At 43.0% G+C, this 16,342-nt stretch overlaps 3 protein-coding genes across 4 annotated transcripts; 2 read left to right on the top strand and 1 right to left on the bottom strand.

The window, feature by feature from the left end:
* Positions 1-1,821: 1,821 nt before the first annotated feature.
* On the top strand, positions 1,822-6,202 carry LOC146615352 (suppressor APC domain-containing protein 1). Of its 2 annotated transcripts, none has more exons than XM_085376716.1 (4): positions 1,822-1,920; positions 5,215-5,354; positions 5,765-5,951; positions 6,113-6,202. In XM_085376716.1, exons 1-4 carry the CDS (start codon positions 1,822-1,824, stop codon positions 6,200-6,202), a joined length of 516 nt encoding a protein of 171 aa, XP_085232842.1. The 2 variants fall into 2 exon arrangements, with proteins under 2 accessions (XP_085232842.1, XP_085232841.1); XM_085376715.1 differs by having other exon boundaries at positions 5,215-5,385; positions 5,796-5,951.
* Positions 6,203-9,150: 2,948 nt separating this feature from the next.
* Positions 9,151-13,954, bottom strand: prdm4 (PR domain containing 4). Its single transcript, XM_085376149.1, has 12 exons — positions 13,912-13,954; positions 13,558-13,624; positions 13,245-13,360; positions 12,447-12,635; positions 11,582-12,352; positions 11,345-11,494; positions 11,137-11,255; positions 10,950-11,035; positions 10,735-10,862; positions 9,932-10,486; positions 9,680-9,848; positions 9,151-9,577 (listed from the first exon to the last, which is right to left on the bottom strand). Exons 3-12 carry the CDS (start codon positions 13,357-13,359, stop codon positions 9,220-9,222), a joined length of 2,640 nt encoding a protein of 879 aa, XP_085232275.1. The 5' UTR covers position 13,360; positions 13,558-13,624; positions 13,912-13,954; the 3' UTR covers positions 9,151-9,219.
* A 1,502-nt stretch (positions 13,955-15,456) lies between these two features.
* On the top strand, positions 15,457-15,996 carry LOC146615350 (achaete-scute homolog 4-like). The gene has a single exon (XM_085376885.1). The coding sequence runs from the start codon at positions 15,457-15,459 to the stop codon at positions 15,994-15,996; it is 540 nt and encodes a 179-aa protein (XP_085233011.1).
* The last annotated feature ends 346 nt before the right edge of the window (positions 15,997-16,342 follow it).

Here is a 16,342-nt window from a genome sequence, read left to right as displayed (position 1 = left end):
GTGAACAGGTGCACGCAGACACAAACGTGCATTCCCACCCCCATATACACGAACAAATACTCAGCACTCACCCGACGTAGAGACAAACATAAATAGACACTGTACACACATTCACACTCCCCAAACATACTCTATATCCCAGGTCCGTGTACCCCTGCCCCCAGAGGGGCAAACCGTACCCAGACCCAGGAGATGTAACCCTTCTCTCTGGGGTGGAGGAAAGCAGATCGCCTCCTTATCTGCAGTAGCAGGGAGGCCCCGCATCCCAGACCCCAATCCGACGGCCAGCACTTCCTCCCAGCTGCCCAGCCCTGATGGTTAACAGAACGGGGGTGAGTGAAGAAGTGCATTTAAAACACAGGAGGGCATGGTGCTTCCTGCCAGAGAGCAGCACGGCTCCTCCCGAAAACCCTCAGTGTCTATATGCATTTAAAATTGAGGGTAGGGCACCAGCGCCAGAGGTGGGTTTGAATACACAGACTATCCTCTGGATGCTGTATAACGTGCAGGAATCCATGATGTAAATTAGCCTTTATGCATGTAGTGTTTCGTGTCCACTTTAAAAGGGAGCACTTTTGTCCATAGCTTAGCTGCACAAGCTAATGAATGACCTCTCTTTTGAACACAAAACGCCCTCACACAAAACAGGAGGGGTACCTCCAAAGTTTGGTTTTGTCCGTTCATTGATGGTAGTTTTGTGCTTGATGCAAAACGCTAGTATAACATATATTTAACACATTGTTGTAGAGGTTAATTGTAGAACCAATCTGAGGGGGCACAGTAGGGGATTTTATTTTCTATATATATATTTTTCCCTCACAAGTTGCACTAAAATCTCTCCAACAGGGCTGCTGTTGGATCCATAACAGCCACTTTAGCCTGAGGCCCTAATGAATAACATGTGTTGCTGATTTTCTGTGTTGCCATCGACTAACTGAACAGCTGAGCGCTGATAGTAATGCTGTTAGTGTCAATAAACTGAGCCTACTGAAGTCTCTATCTCCTGTACTTGCTCTCAAACTCCAAACTATACTCGCCATAGTCAAGTTTGTTTAGCAGCTCCATTCAGTGCTCCACACCTCTGTGCTTGATCTCTCATCCTCAGGTTATGTCACATTCCAGGCAACATGTTGGGACAGAAAGCTCACCTGAAACTAACAAGAAAGTGATTTCGTGCCCTTCCTTTGGACCTAGCTGCAGATTAGCATGATTTTCCTTGAGCTGAGGGACAACTTCTTCGTATCTTGTTGGAAAATCCAGTGTTTGTGAAACACAGCCTTGTTTTCCTCCTCTGGCCTTCTGCTGTAAATTTGGGATAAACAAGCTCCCCCCCCCCTGCTGTTATGACACTGATGGAAACACATCAGGAGCTGATAAGTGTGTAACCACACCTGTATCCTCCCCTCAAATCTCCCATCCGCAGCTTCATTTTCATATTTCCTGCTGGGTGCTTTTTCACCTTTTGTTGTCTTTTCTCTCATATTTGATCCGGCAGTGCCAGTCTCACCCCCTCTCCAACCCGGTTCTCCCTCTCTTTGTCACTGGTTGTCGATCAACCAGTCAGTGACATGTGGAATTTTTCATCACCTCGCCCCGGGGGCACCATGCTGCCTGCGCCTGTGTATCGTGCTGCTTTTTTTTCCAGTCCTGCCTTCTCTCTCTCTCTCTCTCTCTCTCTCTCTCTCTCTCTCACACTCATGCACACTCATTCTCTCCCCGCGGTATTATTCTGAGTCAGCCAGTGGCAAGCTATGGTTTGTTGTTTGTGGTCAACCCAGCTGTATGGGGTAGCAGTAGCTGTCAGTGACTGATCAGCTCTCCATGGCCTATCGTCCCTCCAGCTCTGGCTCCTACACTGTGGTTATCATCCCGCTTAAGACCAGTCTGTGCAGCGTGGACGCACTTCGCTTCTACCTATGGGTGAGGATAGAGGTGGTATTTGTGTGTCTATACATCATCTGTTTTGTCTCCCTGTTTTTTTAGGAGTTGTATGAATGATCAAACTGTTGTATACTAAACATGCTTTTGATGGACTCTTCTGTCTCTGGGGAAGTGTCACTAGTTTGGTACATTTGGCCAACCTGCAATAACCTGACTTTTCCCACTTCTCTGGAATGTAACATCCATCATTTCTGTGTTGATTTTGACTCATTTACTCATTATTTTACAGTATTCTTATAAAGAGTTTATCTAGGCTAAATGGCAGCATATTTCACTAGTAAGTTCAACCGGTACAAGCTACAAGCTACAAGGAACGAGTGCCAAGAAACACAAACAACTAAAGTGCAGGGACAGAAATGTCAGAAATCTTATCTGTTGATTAGAACTGAGATTGTTAAACAATTCTTTTCATTAATCTTTGAACAGACAGCAAACACAAGTGTAGTCTCACAGACAAAAAAAACTTTTTTAACTTTTTAGGCAAATTCAAAGAGGTAAAAACGTCCAATTTTAAGTCTTCATGTCTGCATAAAGCTAATTCAGTGTCACACGAGATATCCTCAGTTCATTCTTTGATTGCACTGTAGGACAAAGGCAATTTTAATAATATGCCTAACATGATATCTGCACATTTTTGCTGCCATCTGAGGTTTTATCACATTTATTCTGTTCTGTGTTAAACTCAACTGGTGAATACCATGCCTTTCAAAAAAAAAGGCATGGTAAAAATTCAGCATTTTTAAAGCTGGATAAGTTTTGCAAAAGAGGATTTTGTGGTTTCTAAGTGCCTCCTTATATTGCTTGGTGGAGTATTACTCAAGTTACTTGACAGGCTCAGGCTCAGGGCTCTCTACTCTCACTGTCAGTCAGGTTTTTCATGTGTCATGCTGTAATAACATCCAACTTTTGGCAGCTGTGCAAAAAGCTTTTTTTTTGTATGATTTGCCTCAGGTAAACACTGCTTCCAAAGTACTGAAACAGTGGATTAACAATTCATCCATATCTTTTTGTCTAGCAGTAATAGGTTCTGACTGTTATTGAATTCCAGCACACAGCTAGACTTGCCTCACACAGCACAGAAGTGTGCCTCGACACACCATTGGGGAACAGCTTTGTTAGTTGAAAAGACACATTTTGGATTCATATAATGATGATGCACCACCCTCTGTTCAGTTGCAATGCTACTCTGCTGCACGTGCTGCAAACAGTGCTGAGATAAATGTTGAAGCTGCTCTGCTGAATAAAATATGTTATGACAGCATTTCTAAACTAATCTATTATTGCATTATTAACATTTAAGAAAAAAAGGTTTACGCTTATGAGCCAAATAATAAGTAACAACCTCCTGCCACCGATGTCAAATGACCTAATTAACAAAACAATTGATTGACTATTAAAATAGTATATAGTTAGCTATTACAGCTATAGTCTTGATGGTGTACCCTGCAACACACCACAACCATCAGAAAATCACACCAGGCATCAAAAATAAGATCAGCCTGATATCTGTGCAGTGATATCAGTCACCATTCAGTCGATAATTAAAAAGAAAGTGAAGAACAAAAACTATATTTTAAACAGTGCTTCCATTATATTTTTATCCATGGGAGAGAAGTTTAATAGGTGCTAGCTACCAAGGGGCAAACTCCAGAGCTGAAAAAGTGGCAAAAACTGCAGTTCCTGTAGCTGCCACTTGAGGCTGGCACCAAAATGAAGTTAATCTCCACAGACTCATACATTCAAAGGTTGAAGTTTAGAGATTAAAAAGCATATTTACTGCCTGGTACAAAATAGGGTTTGCGCCTGTGTGGGTAGTTTTCTCTTTTTAATAACTCATCTGCCTGTATAATTGGCTTGTTAGTCTCAGCACTAATTGGCTCAATTAACGTATTCCTGCACCCAAACAGTTTGTGAATGCAGCTTTCTGACCAAGCTAGCTAGAGTTAGCTTGATAAATTAGGGCTCCACCCTTTCTTCCATATATGGCAGCTGAGGTCACGGTGACTACTTTCATCTTTGATACTGCCTGTGGAATTGCCATGACATTTTGCAGTTGTTCTCTTGTGGTAGGGAAACTATATTCTGCTAATGTCAGTATGTTTAGCATAAAATATCACGCTCACCGCGTTTTTTACTTCTCATGAATTTTACATTTTCTAACTGGAAAAATGTGGATTTTAGGGGTTAAGGTCACGGCACAATCCTATAGAAATAGTCGCAAGTCTAATTGTTTCTTTTAAACATTAACACGTTTGAGACAAGAAAGCAGAGAAAACTATAGAGCAAATGTGCATGTTTTCTCACTAACAGCTAACCAGCCCAGTGGTGTATATGCTTTCTCCATTCTTTTCTTTTTTTTTTAAATGTAGTGTTTGTTTGTGATAACAGTAAGCCGACTCAATGTGACAAACTTGTAGATAATGTTGAACCTGATCTCTTTTTCTCAAGGCTCTCAGAGTTGAATGTTTTCACAATGTACATTTTTGGTTAACTATCATAACTGAATCATATGTGGCAAACTGATAACATAAGGTTGACAGCCATGGATTAAGAGGTCATGTTAGCAATATTCAGATTAAGAGCATGTCTCATTAATACTTCTAGCTTTTTAAATTTGTTTTCCATTTGAACAGCACACTCACTCACTGTGTGTTTTTCAGACAAGTTGAATTGTCACGTAAAGGTGATGCGCATCGTTGTATGTATAAAGTGCGTGTGTTGAGTCAGGTTGCGTTCAGTCATTTCTATCTTTGCTTTATTCGGGGTAGCGTGACTCTACAGTCATCCCAGTGACACATTCCCACATGTCAAGCTCGATCTTCACAGCTTCCTGTTGAAGGATCAGTGTAACCAGTTTTCTGTTAGCAGTAAATCTACTAACGATCAGCAGCCGAGCCAGAATAAATTTAGACTATTAACTCTAAAATAGAGAATAGAGTTTTCGGCCTCACTGTCGTTGAGATTACAGTGACTAATGGTCTGAAGTCATGAAGCCCCACCGCCACATGTCATGTTTCTCACTGTGTGTCTTTGTTTCAGCCTATTTAAAGAGCCTGTAACCCCGCTGGGCATAGACTAAAGAGCTAAAGGCCACCTGCTGCTCAGTGTTGCCTGGTACACAGTGCCTCGGGGCCTCTGGTTTACATGCTTCTATACATGAACCTGAAGGTCAAACATGTTAGCCTAGTACACAGGGACATACCAAAACTGGTTCTATCATATAACTCAGCACAAACAAAGTTTTCCATTTCATTTTGCTTCTTTGTGTTTCAGATTAAACGGTTGAAGGATCTGGAGAAGGAGAAGGACGCTCTGTGGTCTGGTCTGGAGATTCTGGAGAAGGCTCGGCTCTGGTATCTCCAGCGGCTGGAGGAGAACAGGGCTTGGCAGGATAGCATCGAAAGCAGAAGTGGGTTTGTCTCCAGAAATGAAGATGGAGCAGAGGTACAGAGAAGGGCCTCTTTGATTTTACTGACATGAGGCTGTCATGTTTAATAACGATGAATGATTACAGTCTTAACTTCCTTCTGACTTTGAAAAGGCTTGTCATTGTAACACAATCACAACTGGCTGCCTTATTGTCGAGGCTGAAGGATGGAAGTTGCATCGGGCCTTACCATAAATTTTAGCATGCACAGCGTCCAAGTTTAGTGGTCAATATCTGAAAAATTGTGCAAGACTTCAGCCTCATTCCTAAACGACAAACATTTCCTGTAATTACATCATTTTAAGCATCTATTTCATTTTCATCTGTTAGTGAGAGCATTCCTCACCAATCATAAAGATGAGACTTGTGCTTGGCATCCATTCGGGTGTTTCTAAGCCCACTAACAGTTCTGTGTGCCTGTCCTCAGGCTCGCTCCTGCCTCCTCGGGTCTCGTATCCAGCGGGTGAACGGTTCTCTGGGCTCTGTGATGAGTGAGCCTAACGCCATGACCGGCAGCAACCCCTCTCTGCTTGAAGCAGTGGCAGACAGTGACCTCCGGTGGCACAACTCAGTACTGACTCAGGTAAAGAAACAACCCTCAAGGAGGTAGAAGAAATATATTTTAATTAAATATTGAAACATCTTCTTTAAGAGCTTTTAATAAAGTTACGTGAATAAGTTTTGCATCAGCGTTCTTATGATTTGTCCCTTTGTGTAACATTGTCATTTTTCATGTTTTAACAGGAGGTGAAGAACAAGAACTGTCAAATATCCTTGTTAGAACAGGAAAAACACGCTCTCCTCAATCAACTCCATGCACTGAAGAACTGCTGACTATAAGCTTACACGTGTATTACACCCCAAACTTACATTTAACTGGATATCATACAGTTATTTGCATGTAAATATGTATTTAAATTAATAAATGATAGTAAATGATACATTATTTTTTTCTTTGCTTTGTATGCAGTGAACCAGCCTGACTGGAAGGTTTTTGAATAACTTGACTGACGTGTTGAATGTGCTGCATTTGTTAATTCCTCATGACTATCATTTAACTTTGACCACTTTATGCTCTCTGCTGCTGATGATACATTTAGGGTTATGTCAACATCCAAGTATTCCCACAAATTTGTTCCTGCACTATTTGTCTAATTAAAATGTAAAAGTATATTAAATAACAACTGCAAGTCCAGAAAAAGATGCCCAGGCTTCATTTGAACCGTAACACCTTCTAGTTTCTGTAAATGTGCTTGCTGGGCACGTGAATAAATCATATTCTAACTGTAAGAGACCCTGTGAATATATTCAGTTGTATGTAGACGTACAGTTGAATAATAGATACACCTGGATCACTGCATTGATTCTTTATGAAATGAAATGTCTCCATGTTTGGAGATACTCTCTGAAATGGATGGACACAACATGACTAAACTGATACCACATGAGCAAATTAATTTTTTTTTTCCTTTACTGAATGCACTGAGTAAGTGCAATAAGTGAGCAATAGTGTTTAGTACTTCTCCAAAAGACACTTGAAGCAAAGTAATCTCATTATAATAAAGGCTTACAAATTTGAGAGACTAGCCCATGTCTCAGTTTTAATTACGTTCATTTCAATGTAATTTATATAGCACTAACTCACAAAACTAGTTGCCTCAAGGTGTTTTATATTTATATTTATATTATTAGCAAGACAATCCCAACAATCACACGAACCCCCAACAAGTTAGCAGTTGGCAACAGCGGGAAGACAAATTTACTTTTAACAGGATGAAACCTTAAACTGAACCAGGCTCAGGGAGGGGCAGCCATCTGTTACAACCAGTAGTTGATCACTTAATGAGAAGTACAGAGATTCACATTGGTGGAAAAGTGAACAAAAGAATGATCATCAATTCACATTAAGAAAAACTGCTGATAGCTAAATGACTGTTGCTGCTACTGTCTTTAGAGGGTGTCCTGTAAAGATTACAAGAAGAGCTCAAGAAACAATCCTGGAAGAGTTGTTCAAAACAAAACAAAATTTAAAAAAACGGAGAAACAAAAATATACAACACTGTTTCGAGGGGACACGGTACGGGACATCAGCTGCAAAGCCTCATTCCCACTGTAGAGCACGGTGGAGGGAGCATCATGGTTTTGGGCTGCTTTGCCATCTCAGGGCCTGGACTGTGAGAAGTCACTGAGGGGACAAATGGTTTAAGGTGGTATTTTGAAGTGGTTACTTCAAAGATGGGAACCAGGTCACAGTGAGTTCTCTTCAGAGCAGTAAGTCTGGTTTCAATCAGCTTGCATTCAATGAAATCAAGCTGGCAAATAAATCCATTCTTTTTATGGAAATATTGTTATTAGCTGTAATTTAAAAAAAAGAATCTATTACTGTCTGCATTTACTGGAATTTACAATAAGTAGGGATGGCTGTAGCTCAGGAAGTACATCTACAAATTAGAAGGTTGATGGTTCAATCCCTGGCTGCTCCAGTCTGCATGCCAAATTTACTTGGGCAAGATACTAACCCCAACTTTCTCTCCAATTGGAGTATGAATGTTGAAATTCCTCTACTAATAGTGACATGGTTGCTTAACTTCAGAATGAAATAGGCACTCAGTTGGGCTCAATCGCTGTAGCTGGCTCAGAGTGATTGCAGTGTGTGCGAAATCAGTTTGCATTTATAAATTATCTGGCGAGTGATTGCAGTCAGTTTGGAAACATGTTGCGTCCCACCAGGCAACCTGTACAATTGCCTTACAATCTAAAGTGGTCGGTTACAGAATTTAAAAAAAAGTGCAATCACTAAGCAAACACTACGATTTTCCTAGTCACAAGACTTTTACCCCTCCGCTGTAGAAGGCTGATGAGGAATTGTTGGCAGGCGGGCAGACGGGTAGCATGGACACCCAACAATGCAATTAGGGATTTTCAAATCTATACCATAGGTGCATCACCTAAAAAAATCTCAGAGGTGTTAAAATCTTGTTGACCTGGACCTTAAGGTAACGTTTTTCTGAAAATCTTGCAAATCTGATAACTCAAGGGGGAAATCCTCAAGAAGACTTTCAAATGTATTTATCATTTCCTGGTGCATTTACCAGGAGGCTGAGGGGCAGCACTGATGGTTCTCATTATTTTTATTCCTAGTTTCACTCAAGTGTAATTAAGCCATTAGTTCCTGGCTGGCATGCTCGACTTCATACGTCACAAAAACATGCTCTACAATTTGTTAACAGTATTAAAAAATGCTGACATCAGCAGTGCTACCCTTTACTCTCTCGGTAAAGCGCGAATGGTGTTAATTTGAAAGTCCTAGATGATGTCCTTGAGTTAACAGATTTGCAGGATTTTGAAAAAAAGTTGCCAAATTTTCTTTGCAACTTAATGAGATGACACATAAAAAATATCAGTCTGCTCTATAGCACAGTTGTTCGTTTATTAAAATATGCATTACACAGTATAAAGCTGCAACATTACTTTAACACCCAGTGTGGGATAATGCACCATAAATGCCTACCATATTACTCTGTAGCAAAAAAAAGGTTATCAGCCACATTACTGAGTGAGCTGAAGAATTAAGATTAAGAGAAAAATAATGAATAAATGATAGCTTATATGAAACCCGAAAACCAGTAATTACACAGGCCTGAGTCATGAGAGGAAAGAAAATACAGTCAGATCTCAGATTATTTTAGCAGCTCTTGTGAGAAACTAGACAAAAATGTGGCAGTTCAATTGTACTGATGGCCAAATATGTTATTATATATTCAGAAAGTTATATTTGGCAAAAACGAAAGGTAAACATCGATAGTTTTATGAACTTAAATAAATAAAACATCTCAACAGGCACAGTGTTGTCAGTGAGGGGGTGACAGGGACTTTTCAGAGTTATATCCACCGACATCTAAACCGCAGTCTTCACTATTGGCCGAGTCAACCAGTCTCTCTCTTCCTCTTCTGCTGTCGTCGTCGTCCTCCTCCTCCTCCTCCTCCTCGTCTTCGTCGTCAGCGTCCTGCTCCTTGCGGGACCCCCTTTCTGTCTTGGGCCCTTTGCAGATCTTGAGGTGGCGCGTGAGGTGGTATTTGGTGAGGAAGGCTTTGTTGCACTTCTCGCACACAAAGTCTCGGCGGCCCTCGTGAGAGTTCATGTGCTTCTTCAGGTGGTTGGTCTTGAGGAAGTGTTTGTTGCACTTTGGGCACTGAATCCGCCGCTCACTGTCATTGAGAAATGAAGGAGATTTAAAAACAACTATTAGACACTCTGGATTCTGAGAGTACAATCCATCTGTTGACTTTTAAAGCAATGAAGTGACGCACTGTGTGTGAGAGAACATGTGCTGCTTCAGGTCGTGTTTCCTGATGAACGCTCGATCGCAGAGGTCACACTTGAGCTTCTCCGCCCCGGTGTGGATGAGCATGTGCGACGCCACGTGGGACTTCTGAGTGAACGACTTCTCGCAGACTGTGCATCTGTAGTTCTTCTGACCTGTCAGTGCGAAAACATGTGTGCATGTGTTAATCAGTCTGTGTGCCGAGCATCTGAAGTTACACTATTTACGCTGTACCTACCTGTGTGAATTTTCAGGTGCATCCTGAGGTTGCTGGGGTCGCTGAAGGCTTTGCTACAGTACTCGCACTTGTGAGGTTTCATCCCCACATGGCCCATGAAGTGCACCTTGAGTTTAGTGGATGTAATGAACGCCCGAGTACACATGCTGCATTTGAATTTCTTCTCCCGCACGTGGCCCTGACCTTTTGCCCTGGAGGTAATGTTATCAGAGTTTCTATCACTGCCGCCCCCGCTGCTGGCGCCGGTGTCAGTGTTTGTCTGCCCTGCAGCAGGGTTGTGACAGGGCCACGGGGAAGAGGAGGAGCTAGAGGTTTCATTTGTCAGCTTGTCTTCCTGGTGAGAGTGTTGCTGGGGCTGCTGCTCCTGTTGCTGTTGCTGCTGAGTTGGTGGTTGCTGTTGCTGATTGTGGTCCTGCTGTGATGGGCTGTGGCTGTGTGGAGGTTGGGTATGGCTGTGGTTACTGTTATGGCTGCCAAGATGAGACTTAAGGTCAGAGAAGGAGGCGCACTCTTTGCCACACTGGCAGATCTGACCCTCGGGTACCTGTGTAACACCTGAGAACCAAAGAAAAGGAAGTTAGAGAGTTGAGAATGTGGGCCAGTCAATGGCATCTATTCCTTCATCCTCCAGGAACTGCCTGCATACTCTCACCATATGATTATTGTGTACCAGGAGGTACCTAGGACCCACTGCACCAATGTAGGGTCAGACAATGGGTCCAGCTGTTTACTCACACTCGTACTAAATGAGGGTTCCTTAAATTTATACAGAGGGTTAGACATATTTAGTCATGTCCGCTCACCCATCAGCCTGCAGTAGTCTCTGCTGTAATAGAAGAGCAGCTCCTGGTCCGGGTGGATCTCAGTGGTTGTGCAGAAGAAGAGTTTACCGTTAGCAGGGTACGCCACCAGATTCTGCTCTTCATGTGTCCTGGACACACAAACAAAAACGTGTTAATTTTAATTTGCATTGTGGGTAATGTAGGCAACAATGGCATATAAAAACACGAGCATTCACCGAGCTTTGCGGACGAACATCATCCAATTGCATTCGTTCTCATCTGTTGTCACGATGCAGAACTCTAGCACGTTGTTGTGGTACATCTGTGACAGAAAAACTTGTTTATCATGCGTTCCCATGCTTTCATCGTGGTTTTGTATTGAATGTGGCAACTGCACTCCTAACAAAGGGCCACAAGATTAACCTTCCATATTTGAGGTGTGTCCTTTTCCGGCCAATCAGAGAGGTCCACGTTGCTACAATGCTGGCCAACCATTGGTCCAAAACAGGTCCTTGGTGGAATGACGTCCCGTGCAAAAACTCCTATGAGTGCAACCACATGCACATTTAAACATGAGCTTAGAGTAACATCTGAGGTCTGTCCTCATTAATAATCAAGTTTCTTTTCTTACCGAGCGGTTCGTCGGCAACAGAGATACGCAGGCACAGCGGACGCGGGAGAGAGAGGCGAGCCCGGCTTTGGATGGGAGCATCTGGGATGAAAGTGACTGGGCCATGCTCAGGACAGTCTGAGGTATATGAGCACTCACACAGTGTGCACCCTAAAACAAAAATGCACATTAGCTTTAAAGATTTCTCCATAAGCTATCGATTTTACTTGGATAGGAGACTTGAAGTTAAAAACTCACAGATGCTGTAAGCATTGACCATGTTCTCCTTGTTGGAAGAGGAATCCTCGAGCTGCAGCGTCGAGTTCACCAGCACCAGGTTGTTTTCCGGCCCCAGAGAAACCTCAGCAGTGATGGGGGACACGTTAACGGCCTCCAGCCCCATCCCAGAGTGTCCATGCAGAGACACAGGCTCCAGCTGGTTCTGGTTGGCCATGGAGCCGGTGAGTACCACACTTACTACGCCTGAGTTCAGCTCCCCGTTCGTGTGGAGTTGCTCCCCAAGTCCCCCTGCTCCCCCTCCCCCCGAGTTGCCCACTCGCCCCCCCATGTGATCCTGTTCCATTACCACTGGCAATTCGAGCACAGGGGGTCCATGCAGGGGCATCACCCCACCAGAAGAGTCCACCCCTGTCAGGCCCTCGTGAGGCTGGGGCTGCCTTCCCCCTCCGAGCTGCTGCTGGGTGTCAGGCACCGGCACTACTCCGACTCCATCCATTGAGGCCAATTCCTCCCCCATCCGCTCAGGAGACATGGGACTGCTGACACGTGACTCCATGGCAAGCCCTGTAGAGTCCAGCTCATGAGCACCTGTCTGGTGAAGGTCTGCCTGACCACTAACTTGTCTGGAGTCCATGGGCACCAGGCCCTGCTCCAGTGGGCCTCCAGGGCCACTATAGGGATCCAGACCTGAGGAATTGTTACTGGGCACAGACAGGGTCCCATCCATGTTAAGGCTGCTGGGATGAATATACTGAGGTGGAGGACGGTCTGCCAGGTAGGACAGAATACCTGTAGACCAAACACAGAGACCGTGTGGGATATACAACTTAAATTAAACATTGCCCTCGCCTCTAGATGAGTGTTCTGAGAAACCTTAACCCACCTGGCAGTATGTGTCGGAAGTAGCTGCTTTCCAGGTGAGGGTATGGTGGAGGGGGCAAGGAGTAATTCCTTTCAGGCAGGCCGCACATCACCCCTCTATCACTCAGTGGACCCATGGGGAGCATCAGAGACAAGGCTGAAGGGAGAGAACCAAGGGAAGGACCCAGACTGGGGATGGCCACTGGCATACCTAAACTCCCAAACCAAAGAACAGGTAAATACACACTGACGCTTGAGACAAGAAAGAATAATATGCAAATGAAAAATATGATCTATCTGCAAACAAAAACATTTTATACACCAGCTATAAAGTGAAAAATAACTGTCAATAGCTGTTTAATTAGTACATGAAACCGGGTTAACACTGACAACAGAAATCTGGACACAGTCATGTATGCCCCACGAGTCTGAGCAGGCCTCTACACAACCCATATTGTAAATATATGTAAATATGTGAGGATTGTCAGGATGCTTTCAAGCTTGATACCTTCATTAACAAAAATCTAAGTGCAAGTGTAACTTCTGATGACGAGTCAGTATTTTACAAGTATCAGTTAGAAAACAAACTAAATTTCTTATAATTATAACTTTGTTTAACAATAAGAAATAATTATTACAATATGCTTTGTGACTTTTTCTCCTTATTGGGTCTTCCAGAAATCAGAATTAAAAGCAGAATAGCTGGAGTGAGTATGTTTTGTTTATAAAGGACAAAATGTGTGGACCATCACAGATCACCAGGTCGGTCTAATGTGTTCCCAGCTACAGCATTAAGAGCAGGAAGCAGCGTGTTCCATACCTGGAGTGGGAATGGGATTGTGCGTGGGGGAGGTGGGCAGACCCAGGTGGCTGGCACTCACTGAGGACACGCTGAGCTGGTCCATGCCCACAGGACTGAGGTTCATGTCATTCATCCTGGAGAGTCAACATCAGAGGCAACCTGAGCGTTTAGCCAGAAAGCTAGCTAACATACACAAGTAAGCACATTTTGGGAGGGTGAGGGGGTGAGAAGGTTATTGTACCAACCTCGCGACCGTCTTTTTTTCTGAAGGGAAGCGTTTAGTAATAAACAGAAAGCACACAATGTGCACACAGATTAAGTACAAACTTACCTGAATTTAACAACTGAGGTCCTGCAGTAGCCGTGTACATCTGAGTGGTGCTCCTACATGTCTGTCCCTGCGAATTAAAGACAGTAGGCTTGAAATAAACTTAAAGCGCATGACACTGACAAAGAAGCTAAAACTAAAGTCAACGTTATCAGATTTTTTTTAAAGAAAATAAAAAAGCTTTGCAACTAGCTAGCTAGTTAGCCCAACATCTCCGGACTGGCCGCACTGTTAGCTTTGTTCGAGCGGTTTCTGCTGGGCAGTATTACACGTGTAACTCGATACGTCCGTAAGTGTTGCTTTGTTGCTGAAACGTTGAGGATTTTAAAAGGAAAAGCCGTGAAAACAACAACATACCAACACAATACCTCCATGACCTGGGCCATGACAGTACTGCCTCCCGGCGCATGCGCCGTAGCATAGAAGGATGGAGGCGCGTCGGCTGATCACAGGTCAGTAAGAGGGATAACCTCCTCCTAATTTACCTTTAGTTTTTAATATTTACTATTTAATGTTTTTATAAATCTGTGCGGTGTTTCTTAGTGAAAAATGTAACTAGGAAACGCTTATTTGCTTTATTTTGTTTCCTTTGGTGCTTGTTTAGCTGTCCAGGGAATGATGTTGGTGAGTACGAACACGGCAAAGAGGCTGTAGTTCGGAGGTGTCAAACATAGGGCCCGGGGCCCGAATCGGCCCGGCAAAGACTCCAGTCTGGTACGCTGGACGGAAGATATGGTGGAGGGTATAAAGTTTTGTTCTTTTAATTGCATTTTTATAAGATTTCCAGCTGTTCCTGCTAATAAAGAACGCCCCCCCCCCCCCCCCCCCCACGCACACATACAGCCACTCATACACTAAAGTAGGTAAATAGTAGACAATGAAATGACAGAAAAGTTCTTGTATTTTTACTGTTTAGTAAAAGCTTATTTAGATTCTTCACTATTCTAAGAGACATATTCTTATTCTTTTAAATAAAAAATACTATAAAAGGTAATATTTTAATTATCTAATTCTATGGGGTTTGTTTAGGTTGTGATTTTTCTTCTTGCTGCTCCAGTCTAGTTCTTGATTTACTGATTTGTCAGATAAACTTGAAGTTAATCTTACACTCCTCTGCTGTGACATTGAGGAGTGTGTGTGCTTTTACTACCAGTTGGTGATAAGTTTCAATTTTTTGGCACTGAAAGATTGAATGCTATCATGTGGAACAAATAACTTCATGTTATGATGTTTCATGATGGTTTTACGTACAAATGCTACCTTCAACTCATATTTTGTTGTTGGATTAGGATTTCAAGGACATACAGTCCCTTGCAAAAGTCATCTATTATCATTGTTGAAAAAGAAAAAAGAAAACAAAGATAGATGACTTTGGGATATTTTATCCCAAAATACACCAAATAAATCCTAATCAACATCCATAAGGCTAATTGTTGAATAACTTACAATGAAAATTACTTATAAGCCAATAAAATTTTCCAATCTTTTTTTGTCCTGCTGAGAACTGCTTCACACTGTTAGCGGAAGGAAGAAAACGTTGTGTAAACAATTTTATCTTGTTGAGAAAAGCTACATGGATTCATCTCCGCCCAGGATCACACCCACCCATGTCAGCAGCCTCAAAACCCCCAACAAACAAGCTGTCACTGACTACATCGAGGGCAGCCGACTTTGTTGTTCTTTTCTTTTCTTTTCTTTTCTTTTCTTTTCTTTTTTTTAAAGATAACACGTTTCATCTGCAAAATTCAGAAGGAAACTCGCGCACACACCAGTGATGGTTGTTGTGAGGAGGCTCTGACGAGGTGAGTTGAAACGATTCATTTGGTGCTGGATGGTTTGAATCGATGTAATACCCTCTGACTTTATGATAAAAAATGTATTTTTTCTTGTTATTTCAGCAGAATGGCTTACCACAGTCAGGGGATGATGGAGCACATTTCACTCGTCCGTCCGCTGGCTCTCCACGGCATCTCCATGGACAACAGCGGAGCGCACCGTCAAGACGCGCTTCGCCTCGGACTGCCCTGCCACCTGGACGCCTACTTTGACCCCGTGCACGGACAGAGATTACCCTGCAGACGATTCTCCTACATCCCCTTTCACGGACCCCTCGGTGTGTGCGATTACTCTTTCGAGCCCGCGTTTATCCGGAAAAGGAACGAACGGGAACGGCACCGAGTACGCTGCGTAAACGAGGGTTACGCGCGCCTCCGGGAGCACCTGCCTCACGAGTTCGACGACAAACGGCTCAGCAAAGTGGAGACGCTGCGAGCGGCCATTGACTATATCAAACACCTGCAGAACCTGCTGGATGTAAACGTCTCCGGGGTGGAGGTGTCACTCGGAGGGGCGCGCAAACTCGAGCGGCTACAGCAGAGCTCGGAGTGCACTAGCGATGGAGAAACTCAAACCAGCCTAAGCGAAAGCGGGGATGTTGTTTAAATAGCCCTGCCTGTCACTCAGACCTGCTGTGTATGATCAAAGTGTAAAAAGGAAAAAGGGACAGTAAAGATGAGCTGTAATTATTATTGAGTCATATTATTTTTATATCATGCAGTCAATGAAATAATAATGTCTTTCTTCACTTTCGGAAAAGGTACATGTTACAAAATAATCCCAGCTCATTTATGTCATCATTAAATTGAGTTTTAAAAAAAGCATTAACGTCCAATTATTTTTTTACCACATGTTACAAGCTCTTTGTGGTTGAAAAGTATCAACAAGGTTCCTGAGCTTGCTTTTGACTAAAACATAACCCTGTGCGAAATGTCTCTTTAGAGAGACTTTA

The sequence above is a fragment of the Diplotaxodon limnothrissa genome, linkage group LG17 (assembly GCF_057381915.1).
Source record: "Diplotaxodon limnothrissa isolate DT_005_m linkage group LG17, D_limnothrissa_male_GT1.1, whole genome shotgun sequence".
In the NCBI taxonomy this organism is placed as follows: Eukaryota; Metazoa; Chordata; class Actinopteri; order Cichliformes; family Cichlidae; genus Diplotaxodon; species Diplotaxodon limnothrissa.
This window is presented reverse-complemented; position numbering and strand designations above follow the sequence as displayed.

Bases quoted from the DNA above. Each gene is read 5' to 3' on its own strand.
- LOC146615350 (XM_085376885.1), top strand. From the start codon at position 15,457: ATGGCTTACCACAGTCAGGGGATGATGGAGCACATTTCACTCGTCCGT.
- prdm4 (XM_085376149.1), bottom strand. From the start codon at position 13,359: ATGAATGACATGAACCTCAGTCCTGTGGGCATGGACCAGCTCAGCGTG. The intron at 12,353-12,446 runs GTGGGTTAAGGT...TTTGGTCTACAG, and splicing joins CTTCCGACACATACTGCCAG to GTATTCTGTCCTACCTGGCA. The intron at 11,036-11,136 runs GTTAATCTTGTG...TTTCTGTCACAG, and splicing joins ACACACCTCAAATATGGAAG to ATGTACCACAACAACGTGCT.
- LOC146615352 (XM_085376716.1), top strand. From the start codon at position 1,822: ATGGCCTATCGTCCCTCCAGCTCTGGCTCCTACACTGTGGTTATCATC. The intron at 1,921-5,214 runs GTGAGGATAGAG...TTTGTGTTTCAG, and splicing joins CACTTCGCTTCTACCTATGG to ATTAAACGGTTGAAGGATCT. The intron at 5,355-5,764 runs GTTTGTCTCCAG...GGTGTTTCTAAG, and splicing joins AGCATCGAAAGCAGAAGTGG to CCCACTAACAGTTCTGTGTG.